The 14,370-nt window shown below is 46.2% G+C and overlaps 1 protein-coding gene across 2 annotated transcripts in view; it reads right to left on the reverse strand.

Annotated features, from left to right (window-relative positions):
- zmat4a (zinc finger, matrin-type 4a) overlaps positions 1 to 14,370 on the reverse strand; it is a 65,223-nt gene that overhangs the window by 24,574 nt on the left and 26,279 nt on the right. For both annotated transcript variants that reach the window (XM_047015466.1, XM_047015467.1), the window contains exon 4: positions 7,278 to 7,434. In XM_047015466.1, coding sequence (XP_046871422.1) covers positions 7,278 to 7,434 — 157 coding nt within the window. The remainder of the gene's footprint in view (positions 1 to 7,277; positions 7,435 to 14,370) is intronic.

The following is a 14,370-nucleotide window of genomic DNA, read 5'->3' on the forward strand; positions in this document are numbered from 1 at the left end:
TTAAAAAAACAAAAAAAAATAACATAATTTGTTTAATTCCATAACAATCTCCAACCTTAACTATCGGTAAACCCTAGGTCGTCATCCTGATTATCATTCCACTGGGCATCATCCTTCTGCTTACCATCCCACTGGTTATCATTCCACTGGGTTTCATCCCTCTGTTTATCATCCTGCTTACAATCATTCCACTGGGCATCAACCTTCTGGGTTATCGTCCCACCTGGTTTCGGCCCACTGCTTGTCATCAAACTGTTTATCATCTCATTGGTTATCGTCCAACAAGGCATCATCCTGCTGGGTTATCATACTACTGGGTTACCTCTGCTCTTTATCCTTGCCAGGGAAGGCCTCCTCCCCATTCAGCCCCATCTCTGTGACTGTGGGATAACAGCCCTGCTTCCAGATAACGGCACAGTGGGGTGTGTGCCCTCTTCCAGTATTTAGAGCATCATTAGAGCCGTGCTGTTTCCATCCCTGTGTGCTCTTTGAAGCAAGCTGGGGAACAGAGGCTAGCCTGGCCGTCGTCCCTCTACCCCGTCCCCTGGCACTCGTCCCCAGCCCCGCCCCAGAGGGGCAGATGGGTGTCCAGGCTGCCTCGGTCAGCCTGTGACAATGTATCGACACACCCACTGTGTGGAAGGCACTTTAAAATCACTTAGAAGGCCATCAATTCTCCAGTGCGGCAGGGGAAGGATATTTATAGCGTCTTGGATTAGAGAACAACAAAAGAGAAAACGGGGGTACCCATGGAGAGAAAGAAAGAGATAGAAAGAGGGAGGGGGGAGAGAGAGAGAGAGAGAGAGAGAGAGAGAGAGAGAGAGAGAGAGAGAGAGAGAGAGAGATAGAGAGAGAAATGAAGGACAAGAGAAAGGGACAGAGAGAGGGGGAGACCGAGAGAGAGAGAGCGCGAGAGAGAGAGAGCGCGAGAGAGAGAGAGCGCGAGAGACAGAGAGCGCGAGAGAGAGAGAGAGAGAGCGCGAGAGAGAGAGAGCGAGAGCGAGAGAGCGAGAGAGAGAGAGAGAGAGAGAGAGAGAGAGAGAGAGAGAGAGAGAGAGAGAGAGAGAGAGAGAGAGAGAGATGGTGTGCGTAACCTTCATTCGTCAAGGGCAGAACAGGATCTGTGATTGGTATAGGTGGTACAAAGAGGTGTGAAAGAAACAATGAGTCGGAGAAGAGGATGCTTTCTTCTTCTGTGGAAATGGTGATGGCAAAGGCTGGCTCTGTTTGCTGTCATGCAGAGCATGGACACTAGTAGAGGGCGGAAAGGCTGTGTGACTCATCTATATGACCTAGTAGAGTCTGATACATAGCTGCATCACTCCTTCAGATACATAAATGCTTTCACTCCTCTACTGAGGAAGGTTGTCTCATCTTTCATAACATGAGGCAATGAGTTTCTTTAATGAGTAAACTAGCAGTCCTGTTTACGGTTTGGAAAACCAAAATATCTCCTTCACCCTGATAGATGGATGATGACGCGGATGCAGGTATTTGTGTTGTTGTTTGGCATCATGCTGTAGTGGTCACTGTAGAGTGTGTGTTTTATTGGTGCTGATTAAAAGGGATATGAATCCTGCAGTCAGGCAAATGGTGTTCTTGCATCATCATCATCATCAAGTCAATGAGACTTCACATGAGTTTTTTTTGTAAACCTAAGCATGAGTTTTTTTTGTAAACCTAAGCACTTCTGTAGTTAGCTAGCTAGCAGCCCCACAGTCAGTCTGTTTGATATCGTTATTTGTTGGCTGTTTGGTCTTTGATTGGGACGTATATAATTTCATGAAATCATTTAACGTAATCATTTAACTCCACTCCAGTCTTACATCATCCAAAAACAACGTAATTTTCCAGTCAAATGTGTTATGTTGTTACATTAGGATAGCTTGAACTTGAGCCTGATACAGTTACTGGAAGTCTAAGACACTTTTGGTAAAGATATCATTAATTCACAGATTCCTTTTTACCCTGAGGGGGTGCATAAATACATTCAAGATGCACTGTAATCCAGTTTGCATGAAAAAAAAGCATGGTAGGCGAAAGGTTGAAAAAGGCCACTTCCCTTTCATCCTAACAATCATTATGGAAACACAGTGAAACAACTACACATGCTGGTATCATACTGCATTTAGTTTAAAAGCTCCAAAAGCCAAATAAACAGGATCATCTCTCTATAGTCTTCCTGTGTACACAGAGTGACGTGTAAAATGCAGCCTTTGTGAGCGCAAACAGTTCTGAAAATCGGGTGAGATTCAGCATCTCATGGATCAAAAAGAGAAGGATCAAAGCGCTCTGAATCCGTGCAGTTATCTTTTCCTACAATGCTTTTCCCTTTTGGGCTTTCCACCCCCCTGCCTTTTGCCCCCCCACTGTACAACTGACGAAACTAAATATTTTCTCAGAACACGTTTTCACCGTGCCTCTGAGGCCACGACCACAGCAAGCTGTGCGGTTCATCAAATAATCAAAACAGGCTCTTCCTGCTGGGTTTTACTGTAGCTCTGTAGACACCCAGCGCTTATTCTAGATCAAAGTCTTTGGCCATTTGGCCAGTATTTCATCGATGGATATGACACAGATAGTGGTTATTTAAGAGTGAAGTATTGTACTTGTGATGGGGATGGCATTTATGTTCCTCAACTACAGAATGCAATCTAGAATTAATACAGCACTTATTCAAATGGTAGAAAAATTGTATTGAAGCATCACAATGGGTTGGAAAAGACATTCAGACCTGCAGCTTTTGTGCTCATAGCCTGCTGACTCTTGGAGACAGGCCAGGAATTTCCCCATACAAGATGGAAACTATGCTTTCAATACCCGCTGAGCCATTTGGAGAATAGGACATACTCTATAAGCGCCAGTGTTTGTATAAGAATACTAATAGGAAATGAACGACTCATTCACTCCTAACCGAGTCGAAAGGCACAGTACAGAAGCACGAGAAACTGAAATGCTCACTGTGTTAACGATTCAAAAAATATGTGAACACGCATGCCGTATGTGGGTCACTGAATCCACATGTTCTTGTTGCCATGTCCTGGAGGCCTAAACTGAAAGGGCAAAATCGTTTACACATGCTCACATATGCAGTGTGTGTATGCTCTACGATAAGAATCCTAAACATGTGATGACAAGGAGAGAGAAAAGAAGTATGAACCTTAAAATACATTGCTTCCTTCTTTCTTTCTTTCTTTCTTTCTTTCTTTCTTTCTTTCTTTCTTTCTTTCCTTCCTTCCTTCCTTCCTTCCTTCCTTCCTTCCTTCCTTCCTTCCTTCCTTCCTTCCTAGCCTCCTCTCCTCTAAGATGTTGTGTACAAAGTCATACAGATTACTGTACATTTTACTTAATGTACAGTATAATGTTAAATAAGAGCCCGTTAGTGGCTCCACTAACAGGAAAGGATACACTTTAAAAGTATTTGAGCCAGAACCATGGATCAATCATCCTCTGAATGAAAGCATGCTGTTCTGGCATTAATGGTGTTTGGGTTGAATGTGAGTATTGGGTCTGAGGGTTGAGTGTTGTGTCTGGGGTGAGTGTTGTGTCTGGGGGGTGAGTGTTGTGTCTGGGGTGAGTGTTGTGTCTGGGGGGTGAGTGTTGTGTCTGGGGTGAGTGGTGTGTCTGGGGTGAGTGTTGTGTCTGGGGGGTGAGTGTTGTGTCTGGGGTAGGCGTTGTGTCTGATGTGAGTGTTGTGTCTGGGGTGAGTGTTGTGTCTGGGGTGAGTGTTGTGTCTGGGGGGTGAGTGTTGTGTCTGGGGTAGGCGTTGTGTCTGATGTGAGTGTTGTGTTTGGGGTGAGTGTTGTGTCTGGGGTGAGTGTTGTGTCTGGGGTGAGTGTTGTGTCTGGGGTAGGCGTTGTGTCTGATGTGAGTGTTGTGTTTGGGTTGAGTGTTGTGTCTTAGCGTAGTGTCTGGTTGAGACTTGGTACCCAGCTGTCCTATTGGCTAGAGAAACGTTGTACTGGGAGACGGTTTGTTAAAAGGGACGCACTGTGCCAACCCGCTAACATTCCTCAAGTAGAAATCGAATACTGGGCTCTTCTGATGCCTGGATTTATCTTCCTGACATGTTTTACTTCTAGCCCCGGCGTGCAACTGCTCTCAAGCAAACGAAGGTCCCAGCCAAGACCTACATCATCAGTTTGGAGAGATAAAAAGATTAGTTTTTACTTTTAACGCTGCTCGTCAGTTTGCTGTGTGACAGGAAGAATGTTCTGTACTGTGAGTGCTCTGGGGAAGTTTACTGTCAAGAACAGGATGCTAGTCACTGTCACTGTTTAAGTACAATGGCTCACATTCAAACAAATGGCCAATGGAAGTTACCCATCATTTGAACTGTTTCCTTGGCTATTCCTATGCCTATTCTGCATTCGGAGGGTGTGCTGTACTAAATGTGGGTAGAGCAACGAAATGATCTGTTAGTACTTCCGTGTCGTGGCTGTCAGGTTGGAAAGAGGGTTAGGCAGCCTGGCCTGTGTCAGAGCGATTGATGGCTAAGTCCATTCCTCCCTCAGTGAGGCACACCGCGGCCACTGTTCTGAACCACTGGCCACAGATGGCACATTTAATGACTGTATCTGTCTTTGACATTGATGAAAAAAAGTAAAGAAACAACAAAGCAGGGGGCTCTCCTCTAACTCAATCAGCAGATTAAGTTAGATCTATATAATCTTCAGAAGACATTTTCAGTTTTTTTTTTTTTTTTTACATTTACATTTTGTCATTTAGCAGACGCTCTTATCCAGAGCGACTAACAGTAAGTACAGGGACATTCTCCCCAAGGCAAGTAGGGTGAAGTGCCTTGCCCAAGGACACACCAATATTTATTACGGCCAGGAATCGAACCGGCAACCTTCTGATTAATAGCCAGACTCCCTATTCAGGATAGAGCACTTTATGAAATGCAAACGCTAAACTGGTTACTGTGGCTTACAGGTGGTAGAAAGTTCAGTGTAGAAAGTTCCCTCGAGGTATCTGGTTTCCCCTGAGGTTTATAGTACCAACATTCAGTAACACTGAACAGCAAGCCAGACGTGATGTTATTTGACATGACTCAAACCACAACATCCCGTTAAGGGAAATCAAGCAATTGTCACAGATTGCATGCAGTGCTGTTGACTAGATATCTACAGACGAATGTCTTCGTTGGATTGTGGTGCTGTGTTCCTGTCTGCCTGGGGTAATCCCCTAGAGCTACCCAGGCAACGAGGGGAGGGGGAGGGAGAAAGGTCAGGCTCCTTAACATCTGAGGAGAACTGCAGGGCCATGGCTCATTCTGCAGCCCCCCTCCCCTCACCTCCACCTCCCTCTCCATCTGCTCATCCACCTCCATTCTCCACCCCTCCTCCTCTCTCTTACTGCCCCCTCCACCTCCCCTATCTCTGCACCTATTCATCTCTCCTTTCCTCTCCCTCTCCATCTGCTCCCCCAGCCATTCCCTGCAGGAGCTAACCAGACGTCATGTCATATAATTAAATACTTTACAGTCGCTGTCGTCAAGGATACATCCACATGCAAACACCACCACAATACAGTGTATGGAGGATTGCAAGTGTTTGGAGAGTGAGAAAGGATGCTTTCTCCAGCGTTAGTGTGCAATACGTTGCAAAAAACAACAACACTTGTCCCATCGGATAGTGCAGACCAAGACATCCACATCTAGTACACACGCATACGCACACTTGAAACAGAGACCATTGTTTTGTTATTCCAAACCATCACTCCTTAGTCGGATGCTTCTACCATTTCCTCTTCCTGTCCCCCGGTGAGGCTGGCTCATGGCAGCCCACAACGTGGAGTGACTTCTGCACTCTCCTTTCTTTGTGGGTCAATTAGAGCCGAGGGCAAGGAAGTGAGGGTGGACACTGATGTGCAATGAAAGGGTGACACAGCAGGCTTAACACACTGCCCTCCCTCCCCTCGCCATGTCCCTGTGCTGTGAGAACTCAGGGGTGGAGGAGGAGAGTGTTCTGAAACATGGCCCACTCAGAACAACGCCCCCCAGGCAGCACATCCCTGTACGCAGACAGTGTTTAGCTTTAGAGCTTTGATTTAGAACTACAGTACCCATAAGGCAACATTTAGACCACAGAATCTGTTTATAAATGGGCATCCACAGAGACAGAAGAAGGCCTCTCAGGGTAATGTAGTCTTCTTTGTTTGGGTTGGACCAGAACAGACAACCGTGTAAACTATGGTTATCATTTTTCCCAGTAATTGTGCATCTACACACATCAGCATTAGTATAAAAGGGAACAGTCCCTGACGCCTTGTGAAATAAAATATTAACTGGAAACTTCAACAAGATTAAACAATAAACTTAAAACGACATGAAATCCCAAACAATAAAAACAAAATGACCTCTATCCGTATTTCTCTATCCTTCTGTTCCTCTTCCTGCAAAGCGAGTGGACATTGTCATACTTTTTCAGTTTCCCTTCATTTCCAACGTGACCAGCTTTCATTACTCTCTCAACTGCCAATTTGTAAACAGTGAGCAGCTGTAGAGGTTTACAGAAGCTGCCAAACTTCCTTCACCTCGAGGTGAGGAGCAGACGGTAATTAAATATAAACAAAACAGAGGAAGCTCACCACTGCTAATATGCTACAATAGTTAGCTGCTATCCCTCCAGGAACCTGTTGCTCTAACCAGTGTTATCTGCTCTCATTACAGAGCGACTCCCACACACACACACCCACACACACACAGCGTGAATACAGAAGCATGAGTTTAGTGTGAATTCAGACAATTTGTTAACTGCATGTCTAAAGACAATTTTTTTACTGAAAAGACTAACTCAATGATTGGCACTGAGATGGAGAGAGAGAAGGGAGGCAGGGAGAGAGAGAGAGAGAGAGAGAGAGAGAGAGAGAAAAAGAGAGAGAGAAAAAGAGAGAGAGAAAAAGAGAGAGAGAAAAAGAGAGAGAGAAAAAGAGAGAGAGAAAAAAAGAGAGAAAAGAGAGAGAGAGAAAAAGAGAGAGGTAAAGTGGGAAAAAGAGAAGGAGTGAAAGAGAAAGAGATAGAGGGGAGAGAATGATAGAGAGGGAAAGTACAGAGAGGAGCGAAGGAGAGAGGACAAGGGAGGGAGGCAGAAAAGGACAGAGGAAGAGGGAGAGGCTGAGAAAAAGAGGCAGAGGGACAAAGAGAGAGACAGAGAGAAAGAAAGACAGAGAAAGAGAAAAAGAGAGGAAGGCGGACAGGCAAAGAAAGAAGGGGAAAGAGAGGGAGAGAGGAAGAGAGGAGGGAGACGTCGACATGCACTGTGAGAGGCGCCTACCTTTGGCTGTGATGGCAGGCTGCTCCCCCAGAAGCAGCTTCAGTCTCTTGGCGTGGATTTTACCCTGGTAATGTGACTGTGCCACCACCGCGGAGGTGAACGACATGTTACACAGCGTACAGCACTTGTTCTTGTCCACGTCCCCCTCCTCGCTGCCCTGAAACACAGACACACAAGGCTACAGGTTGAGTTAACACAACTTTGAATGACAGCATCATGACATGGCTCTGCCCGAAGAGCTTGCAAGCCGAAAGTGATGCGTCGAGTCAGACGCTGATGAGCCGACCAGAACCTCAGCAGGGTTCAAGCGCTTAGGGTTTTCATCTTTCTAGGGAAAAGCCTTGAGGCAGTTACCTCCTATGTGACCCCTAAACATCAGTGTGAATGACCTGAGAGCATGATACAATTCATTGCTCCTGCAAATTATGTTGTGAGTGTGTATGTGTGAAATAGAGACAGAGAGAGACTTAGACAGAGAGAAAGATACAGAGAGAGAGGCAGAGAGACAGAGAGAGATACGGAGAGAGACAGGAATAGCTTGAGATGCTGAGAGAGAAACGGAGACAGGGAGAGATACAGAGACAGATACAGAAACGCAGACCGAACCAAGAAGACAGATACAGAGATAGAGACAGAGATACAGCAAAAGAGCGAGACACAGAGAGAGACAGAGGGAGAGAGAGCAGCACGGGAACTCAAGACAGGCAGATGTACAGTGAACACGTCAGTAAACTCCCAACAGCGACAGACGAGAGGAGCAATTTGACACTCCTGGCCGGCTCAGTCATTAGTTTCTTGGTGGGATGCAAATGGAGACTATTCAGCGGAGAGAAGAGAACGGGAGGGGAGCTGAGCAATGGCAGGCCCTCTCCCTGTGGCTCCATCTGGGCAGAGAAGCACATTACCCTGAGAGAGCAATCAGGGACCAAGTGGAGAGAGGTCAGAGAGAGATGGATGTCGCCATTTCTGTTGGGAAGAGAAGGCTAACCTAGGGGGTCCGGGTGGGGGTCAAGGATGGGGCTGACAGGCAGGCAGGGAACAAAGATTGTTCCGGCTCAAACTTTCCATGCTGCTTACAATATTCTCTCCTCGAGGAACGGTTTTGAAACATGGCGCGATACTGCAGAGCCACGAAGAAATGACTCGGTCTGTCAGGACTAGACAGTACACATTTCACAGTTTCATTGCCCATGACTGCGGCGCGTCGGGATTGTGTGTGCCTGTTTGTGTTTGTGCAGTCTCTGTTGTCCTCCGGTTAAAGAACATGGTAGGGGGGAAGTGGACTGACGTGCACACTGTGACAAAAGACTCCGCTGTAAGGCACAGCCACACATTACATGACACCAAGCAAAACAAACAGAAGTCCAAACACAGGCGTGAGTGACAAGTAGCTGCCGCCAGGAGCCAGGGCTCGACGGATGGATTGAAGCATCCTTAATGGGTCACAATGCACACACGGGCCAGGTCTTATTTACTGCGTGACTATAGAAGGACAATGGACAGCTCCCTCTCTCCCTGCGTGTGTTCGTGTGTGTGTGTGTGTGTGTGTGTGCAGAAAGCAAGAACAAGGGTATGCCTGCGCACTACTGCACTGTGAGTCACTCGGTGACACACAGCATCACACATGCACACACGCACGCACAGACACACACACCACGCCTCCTCCCACGGTTGGTCCTGTCCTTCAGTGATTCTCGCTCTCTGTCTCTGTCACTCCTTTTCTTTTTCTCTTTTTCCACTTTCCCCCCAACTGTTGTCAAGGTGAACGCACACCAGCGGTGATTTTAGGATGTTACTTTATGGATGAAAGCATTCCAAATGAGACTAAATTAAACATATGGCGCAAAAAGCATTATTTTACAGTTAATGACAATTGTAATTGTTTGAAATGTAACTAACTCCGACTAAGCAGGTTGACGGAGTGGTACCCGATATGTGAAACATTGTGTGGCCCTTTAAAAGAACAAAAGGAAACTGTCATATGAATCGGTCCGTATATACAAAGCCCTATGCCAGCGAAATGTGCTGCCATCCGTAAAGAATTATTTACGTTTCCCCCAAAAAGGGCCATGACTCAGCAGAACAGAAGAGATATCATCTTTACTATATTTCAGTGCAACGTATCATTTGACGCCTCTGTAATCTCTCAAAAAGCAAAGTGGAGAAATGATTGGACTTGTGCATGGCATGTAGTCTACTGCTTTGCTGCAGTGTGTTGCTGCGTGCGAGATACATTGCAGCTCTCCTTATTCCCATTCATGTGAGGCATAATAAAATAATCTTTTTGATTTGCAAGCAGTAAATTCTCTTTGCTGTCAACGCCCAGCTGCACATTCTCATCTGGGATTTCACCGAGCAGCAGATCCAACTTGCCCAACGAGTGCTTGTGGCGTCTGAAAAAGATAGACGATATGTCTCACCAGACCAGATCCCTACCACCACACACACTACCAGACCAGCACCTGTGCCTCGTTTGTGTTCCGGAGCCTCTGGCCTGGTCCAGAGTCCCAGGATAGTGTTTTCTCACTGTTATCAGTGGACCAAGGTGTGGAACTCCAGTTTGGTAGGGTTGGTTCTGGGTTGTACTGAGTAGGGTTGGGCTGTGTTGGACTGGGCTGAGCTAGGCTGCTTTGGGCTGGGGCTTGGTTGGGTTGGGCTTGGTTGGGTTGGCCTGGGTATGAATAAATAAATGAATAAATGTAAATGTATGGGTATGCTGTGTTGGGCTGTGTTGGGTATGGTATGGTTGGGTTGGACTGGGCTGGGTATGGTCTGGCTGCCTCGTATCTGCCTCTGCCTGTCACATGTGAAGCTCTTGAGGGGACAGGCCAGGGAACACACTCCTGCTTTGGCTTATTTTCACTACAGACAAAGAGGGAAGAGGAAATGGGACATCCAGGCACAAGGTTATACCACCCGCCAAAAGGAACAGTTGATCTTAATATAGAGTGGGATAAGGTAGACTATGGCTGTCTGACAGGCGTATGTTTTAACCTTCACCTCAGACAAATGCCAGCACCAATAACAGAGAGAGAGAGAGAGGTACTGTGGCTCCATTTGACAAAATGCCAGTGCAAGACTTCAAGGACAATTACTGGGAAGCATTGATAACTGAGTTTGCTCAGGTAGAAAGAGGTAGAAAAAGGTGCTCATGTAGAAAAAATGCCATATGTGGAATTGTTTACACTGATCCTTAGATGTACTTTTCACAGTATTTAAATTGTATGAAACGTCATTGCTATTTCAACTCATTTTACAAATGAATTAGGGGCCTAAACACTTTTGTCTCATCTTCATCCAGATCTGGAACATACAAAGTGGGTAATTACTAACAGCACAATGACTCTTCAGCCAGCAGAGAAGGGACTGATTTCAGGGATTGTGATTGGCTATGCCAGTGCTGTGAGATCTTAGCTAGAGAGACACCCTGCTGATCCCATAGCAAGTTTAATTAGCTCAAAATGGCAGCATGATGAAAATGAGTTATAACTGTTTGGGAGAGCTAATCAGACTAACGCTCTTGAATGCATGGATGGAGATGGAGATGGAGGGAGAGAGAACGAAGGCAATTCAGCTATAGCGGACCAATCTCAACTAATCTCTTGTTCGTAAGTGTGGAAGCGTGATTAAGTCTAATGAATAAACTGAAATACAGACACAACTCTTAGTGTGAGGAAGGGTTAGGGTTAGGAGAGAGCCTCGTCTGAAACCACACCATGTGGGATTCATTTACATTTAATCAGTTAGCAGACGCACTTATCCAGAGCGACTTACAGTAAGTACAGGGACTTTCCCCCGAGGGAAGTCGGGCGAAGTTCCTTGCCCAAGGAGACAACGTCATTTGGCACGGCCGGTAATCAATCTGACAACCTTCAGATTACAAGTCCGATTCCCTAACTGCTCAGCCATCAAACTCCGAATGTGACATTCACAGTATTTCAGAATCTGGATAGAGAACTATGGATTGAATGACATCAGCAGAGAGTCAATAAACAGCTCAGTCCATACCGGATTATGAGACCATACTTCCTGTTTTTTAGGAATATAAGGCGCGTATCTACAAAGAGCACCAGTGACTTTCACTGTTTAATACCAATCCCAGATTCAATGCTTTGAGGCATTTGCTCTAACACAGGCAGAGTGAGGCGAGAATAGCATCAACCATTCCTGATTATTCAAATCACCGGGGAAAGGTGAGGCGCTGTTCCTCTATGAGGTGGGGGGCAGCTGATACACTTCCTGTCTCCATAATGAACAAGGTGCAGCCACAATGTAGTCCTTCTCACTCAGTGGCATGCTGGGAAATTGGTCTGCACAGCCATTTTAGCGTTTCCTTGGCTTTTTAGCGTTTGCAAATGGTTCATTAGCCTAAGATAGACATCTACTACCTCCAATTCCTCCCAGCGTATAGCTGCCACTGCAGGCCATTGAGCGCTTGTGAAATCATAAATCACCGTCTGATTACTGATGTACCCCATCTCCAGACAAGATATAAAATTCAAGCCACGCAGAAAAGTAGAATAGGAGCCAGAAGAAACTTCCAACTCATATTTTATTTTGCTCTGACAGTTGGGTCTGGTTACCCTTCCGTTCAAATAGATTTCCCTCCGACCAGAATCTGGTCGGGCCAATCAATAACCTTTTATCTGACATGGGGAGGGTTTAATGAGAGAAGTGCCTTTGAGGCGTCTTTGTAAACAACGAAGGACATTTTGTTGTTCTGAATGATTGTATCTATTAAATTCTATCCAGTTGTGTCCAGAGGGATTTTAGTGTGCGTCCATTGATAATTCCCCTTGGAAATTGAATACTAACTAACTGAGATATTCCAGACTCATTCACATTTGCTAAAATGCAGAGGCAATTAGGTGGTGATTAGGGGCAGGTGGGACATTTTTTATCTGTTATAATTTATAGCATCTTCCTTAATTGCATATAATTTGGTTTGGATTTGATTTCATGTTCATTGGTCCCTCCCTGCCTTGCTGTTTCAGACTGCGTACGGAATGTGGGACTAGCCCCTTTCTCACAATGCAATGTCTACATTGTACGTGGTAAAATATGAATATGCACGCTCAGACTATCGGTGTATTCAATGTTGATCACACAAGTTTGGTGCCAAGTGGGGCTGACAGCTTGTTGCCTCACTACAGCGTCATTTCCTATTTCAGAGTTGATTGGGTCAGCAAGAAGAGCGAGATTGTCTCAGCTTCGCTCATGCTAGTTTACTTGATAAAATGAATGAAAGGGATTACATACTTAAGCACAGGTTTCAAAGCATTAGTTTTATGGATAAACTGTAATTAAAGTGTCTTGGTGCCCACAAGCCTTGGGATATTGTCATCACTTAAACTGCTGGTAAAAGTAACCGCAGGTTTAACTTGGTTAAAACTTGGTTTTAGAAGAAAAAGGTTAGGCCAGCATAAAAAATAAGCCATAATAAAGTTGTCATAACATTATAATAACAACCTTAATAGATAAGCATGGACACGTGTGCGTGTGCGAACACCTGGTGGAAGCAAGCCGCTCTGTTGTCAAAACTGTTTTGTGGGACCATACTGTTTGCTGACATGTTAAAAAAAGCATATCAGTAGCAAGAGAGTATTGTAGCTTCACTGGTATGCAGCCCATCTTTCGAAGAGGTTGGTGCCCCACCAATTTTACATACAAAAACACCACGGATAAAATGAATCTTTTGGAAAAATCTTAGTAACTGAACTTTTTTTTCTTGAGCCAAGACAAATTATATGGTTGTGGAGGTGAAAGTCCCTGATACTAACAAGTCTAGCAATCGAATTCCACAGCTCTGCTTCCAAGATGCTGTATTCATGCACTGCAGTACAGTTGGATGATTTCTCCTCCACGCTCTGCTACTACCAAGTACTGTCTTTAAGCATCATTCTAACAGCTGGTCAGTGAGTAATAGTCCTGGCAATAGGTCCTTAAAGTCTGTCAAGAGCTTTGACTATGAAGCTGTTTGCTTTGCGCACCTGGGAACTTGAGATTCAAAGGGAGGCTCATTCTTCTTCACTGTTTGTTATGGCGTGACATTCGCTTCTTAGGAAGGCAAGCTGCCAAACTCTACTGTGTCAGGGGAATCCAGCCCACCACACCACCATCTCAGCTGAGATATGACCTCTCCAGATGCTCTGGTAGCCAGGATATCAGAGAACCAGGAGATGGATATCACTGGTCACTGTTTACTGTGACTGACAGCTGAACAAGTTGTTTACACACACAGGGCACCATCACAGTGAGGGTTTTGAGTACACTCCGCCACAACGTCCACCAGAGCTCCACAGGACTCTGCCTCACTCTCCTGACCTCACCTGCACTGGGCCTCACTCTCCTGACCTCGTCTGAACTGGGCCTCACTCTCCTGACCTCGTCTGAACTGGGCCTCACTCTCCTGACCTCACCTGCACTGGGCCTCACTCTCCTGACCTCGTCTGAACTGGGCCTCACTCTCCTGACCTCGTCTGAACTGGGCCTCACTCTCCTGACCTTGTCTGAACTGGGCCTCACTCTCCTGACCTCACCTGCACTGGGCCTCACTCTCCTGACCTCACCTGCACTGGGCCTCACTCTCCTGACCTCGTCTGAACTGGGCCTCACTCTCCTGACCTCGTCTGAACTGGGCCTCACTCTCCTGACCTCACCTGCACTGGGCCTCACTCTCCTGACCTCGTCTGAACTGGGCCTCACTCTCCTGACCTCGTCTGAACTGGGCCTCACTCTCCTGACCTCGTCTGAACTGGGCCTCACTCTCCTGACCTCACCTGCACTGGGCCTCACTCTCCTGACCTCACCTGCACTGGGCCTCACTCTCCTGACCTCGTCTGAACTGGGCCTCACTCTCCTGACCTCGTCTGAACTGGGCCTCACTCTCCTGACCTCACCTGCACTGGGCCTCACTCTCCTGACCTCGTCTGAACTGGGCCTCACTCTCCTGACCTCGTCTGAACTGGGCCTCACTCTCCTGACCTCACCTACAGACCTAGTCAGCAGGCCTAAGCAATCTTGTTCCTTCTAGAATGGCTTACACAAACCATCTACCATCTCATTAAGGTGAGGGGATTTATAACCAGGATAT

Source organism: Hypomesus transpacificus, unplaced genomic scaffold (genome assembly GCF_021917145.1).
Source record: "Hypomesus transpacificus isolate Combined female unplaced genomic scaffold, fHypTra1 scaffold_30, whole genome shotgun sequence".
In the NCBI taxonomy this organism is placed as follows: domain Eukaryota; kingdom Metazoa; phylum Chordata; class Actinopteri; order Osmeriformes; family Osmeridae; genus Hypomesus; species Hypomesus transpacificus.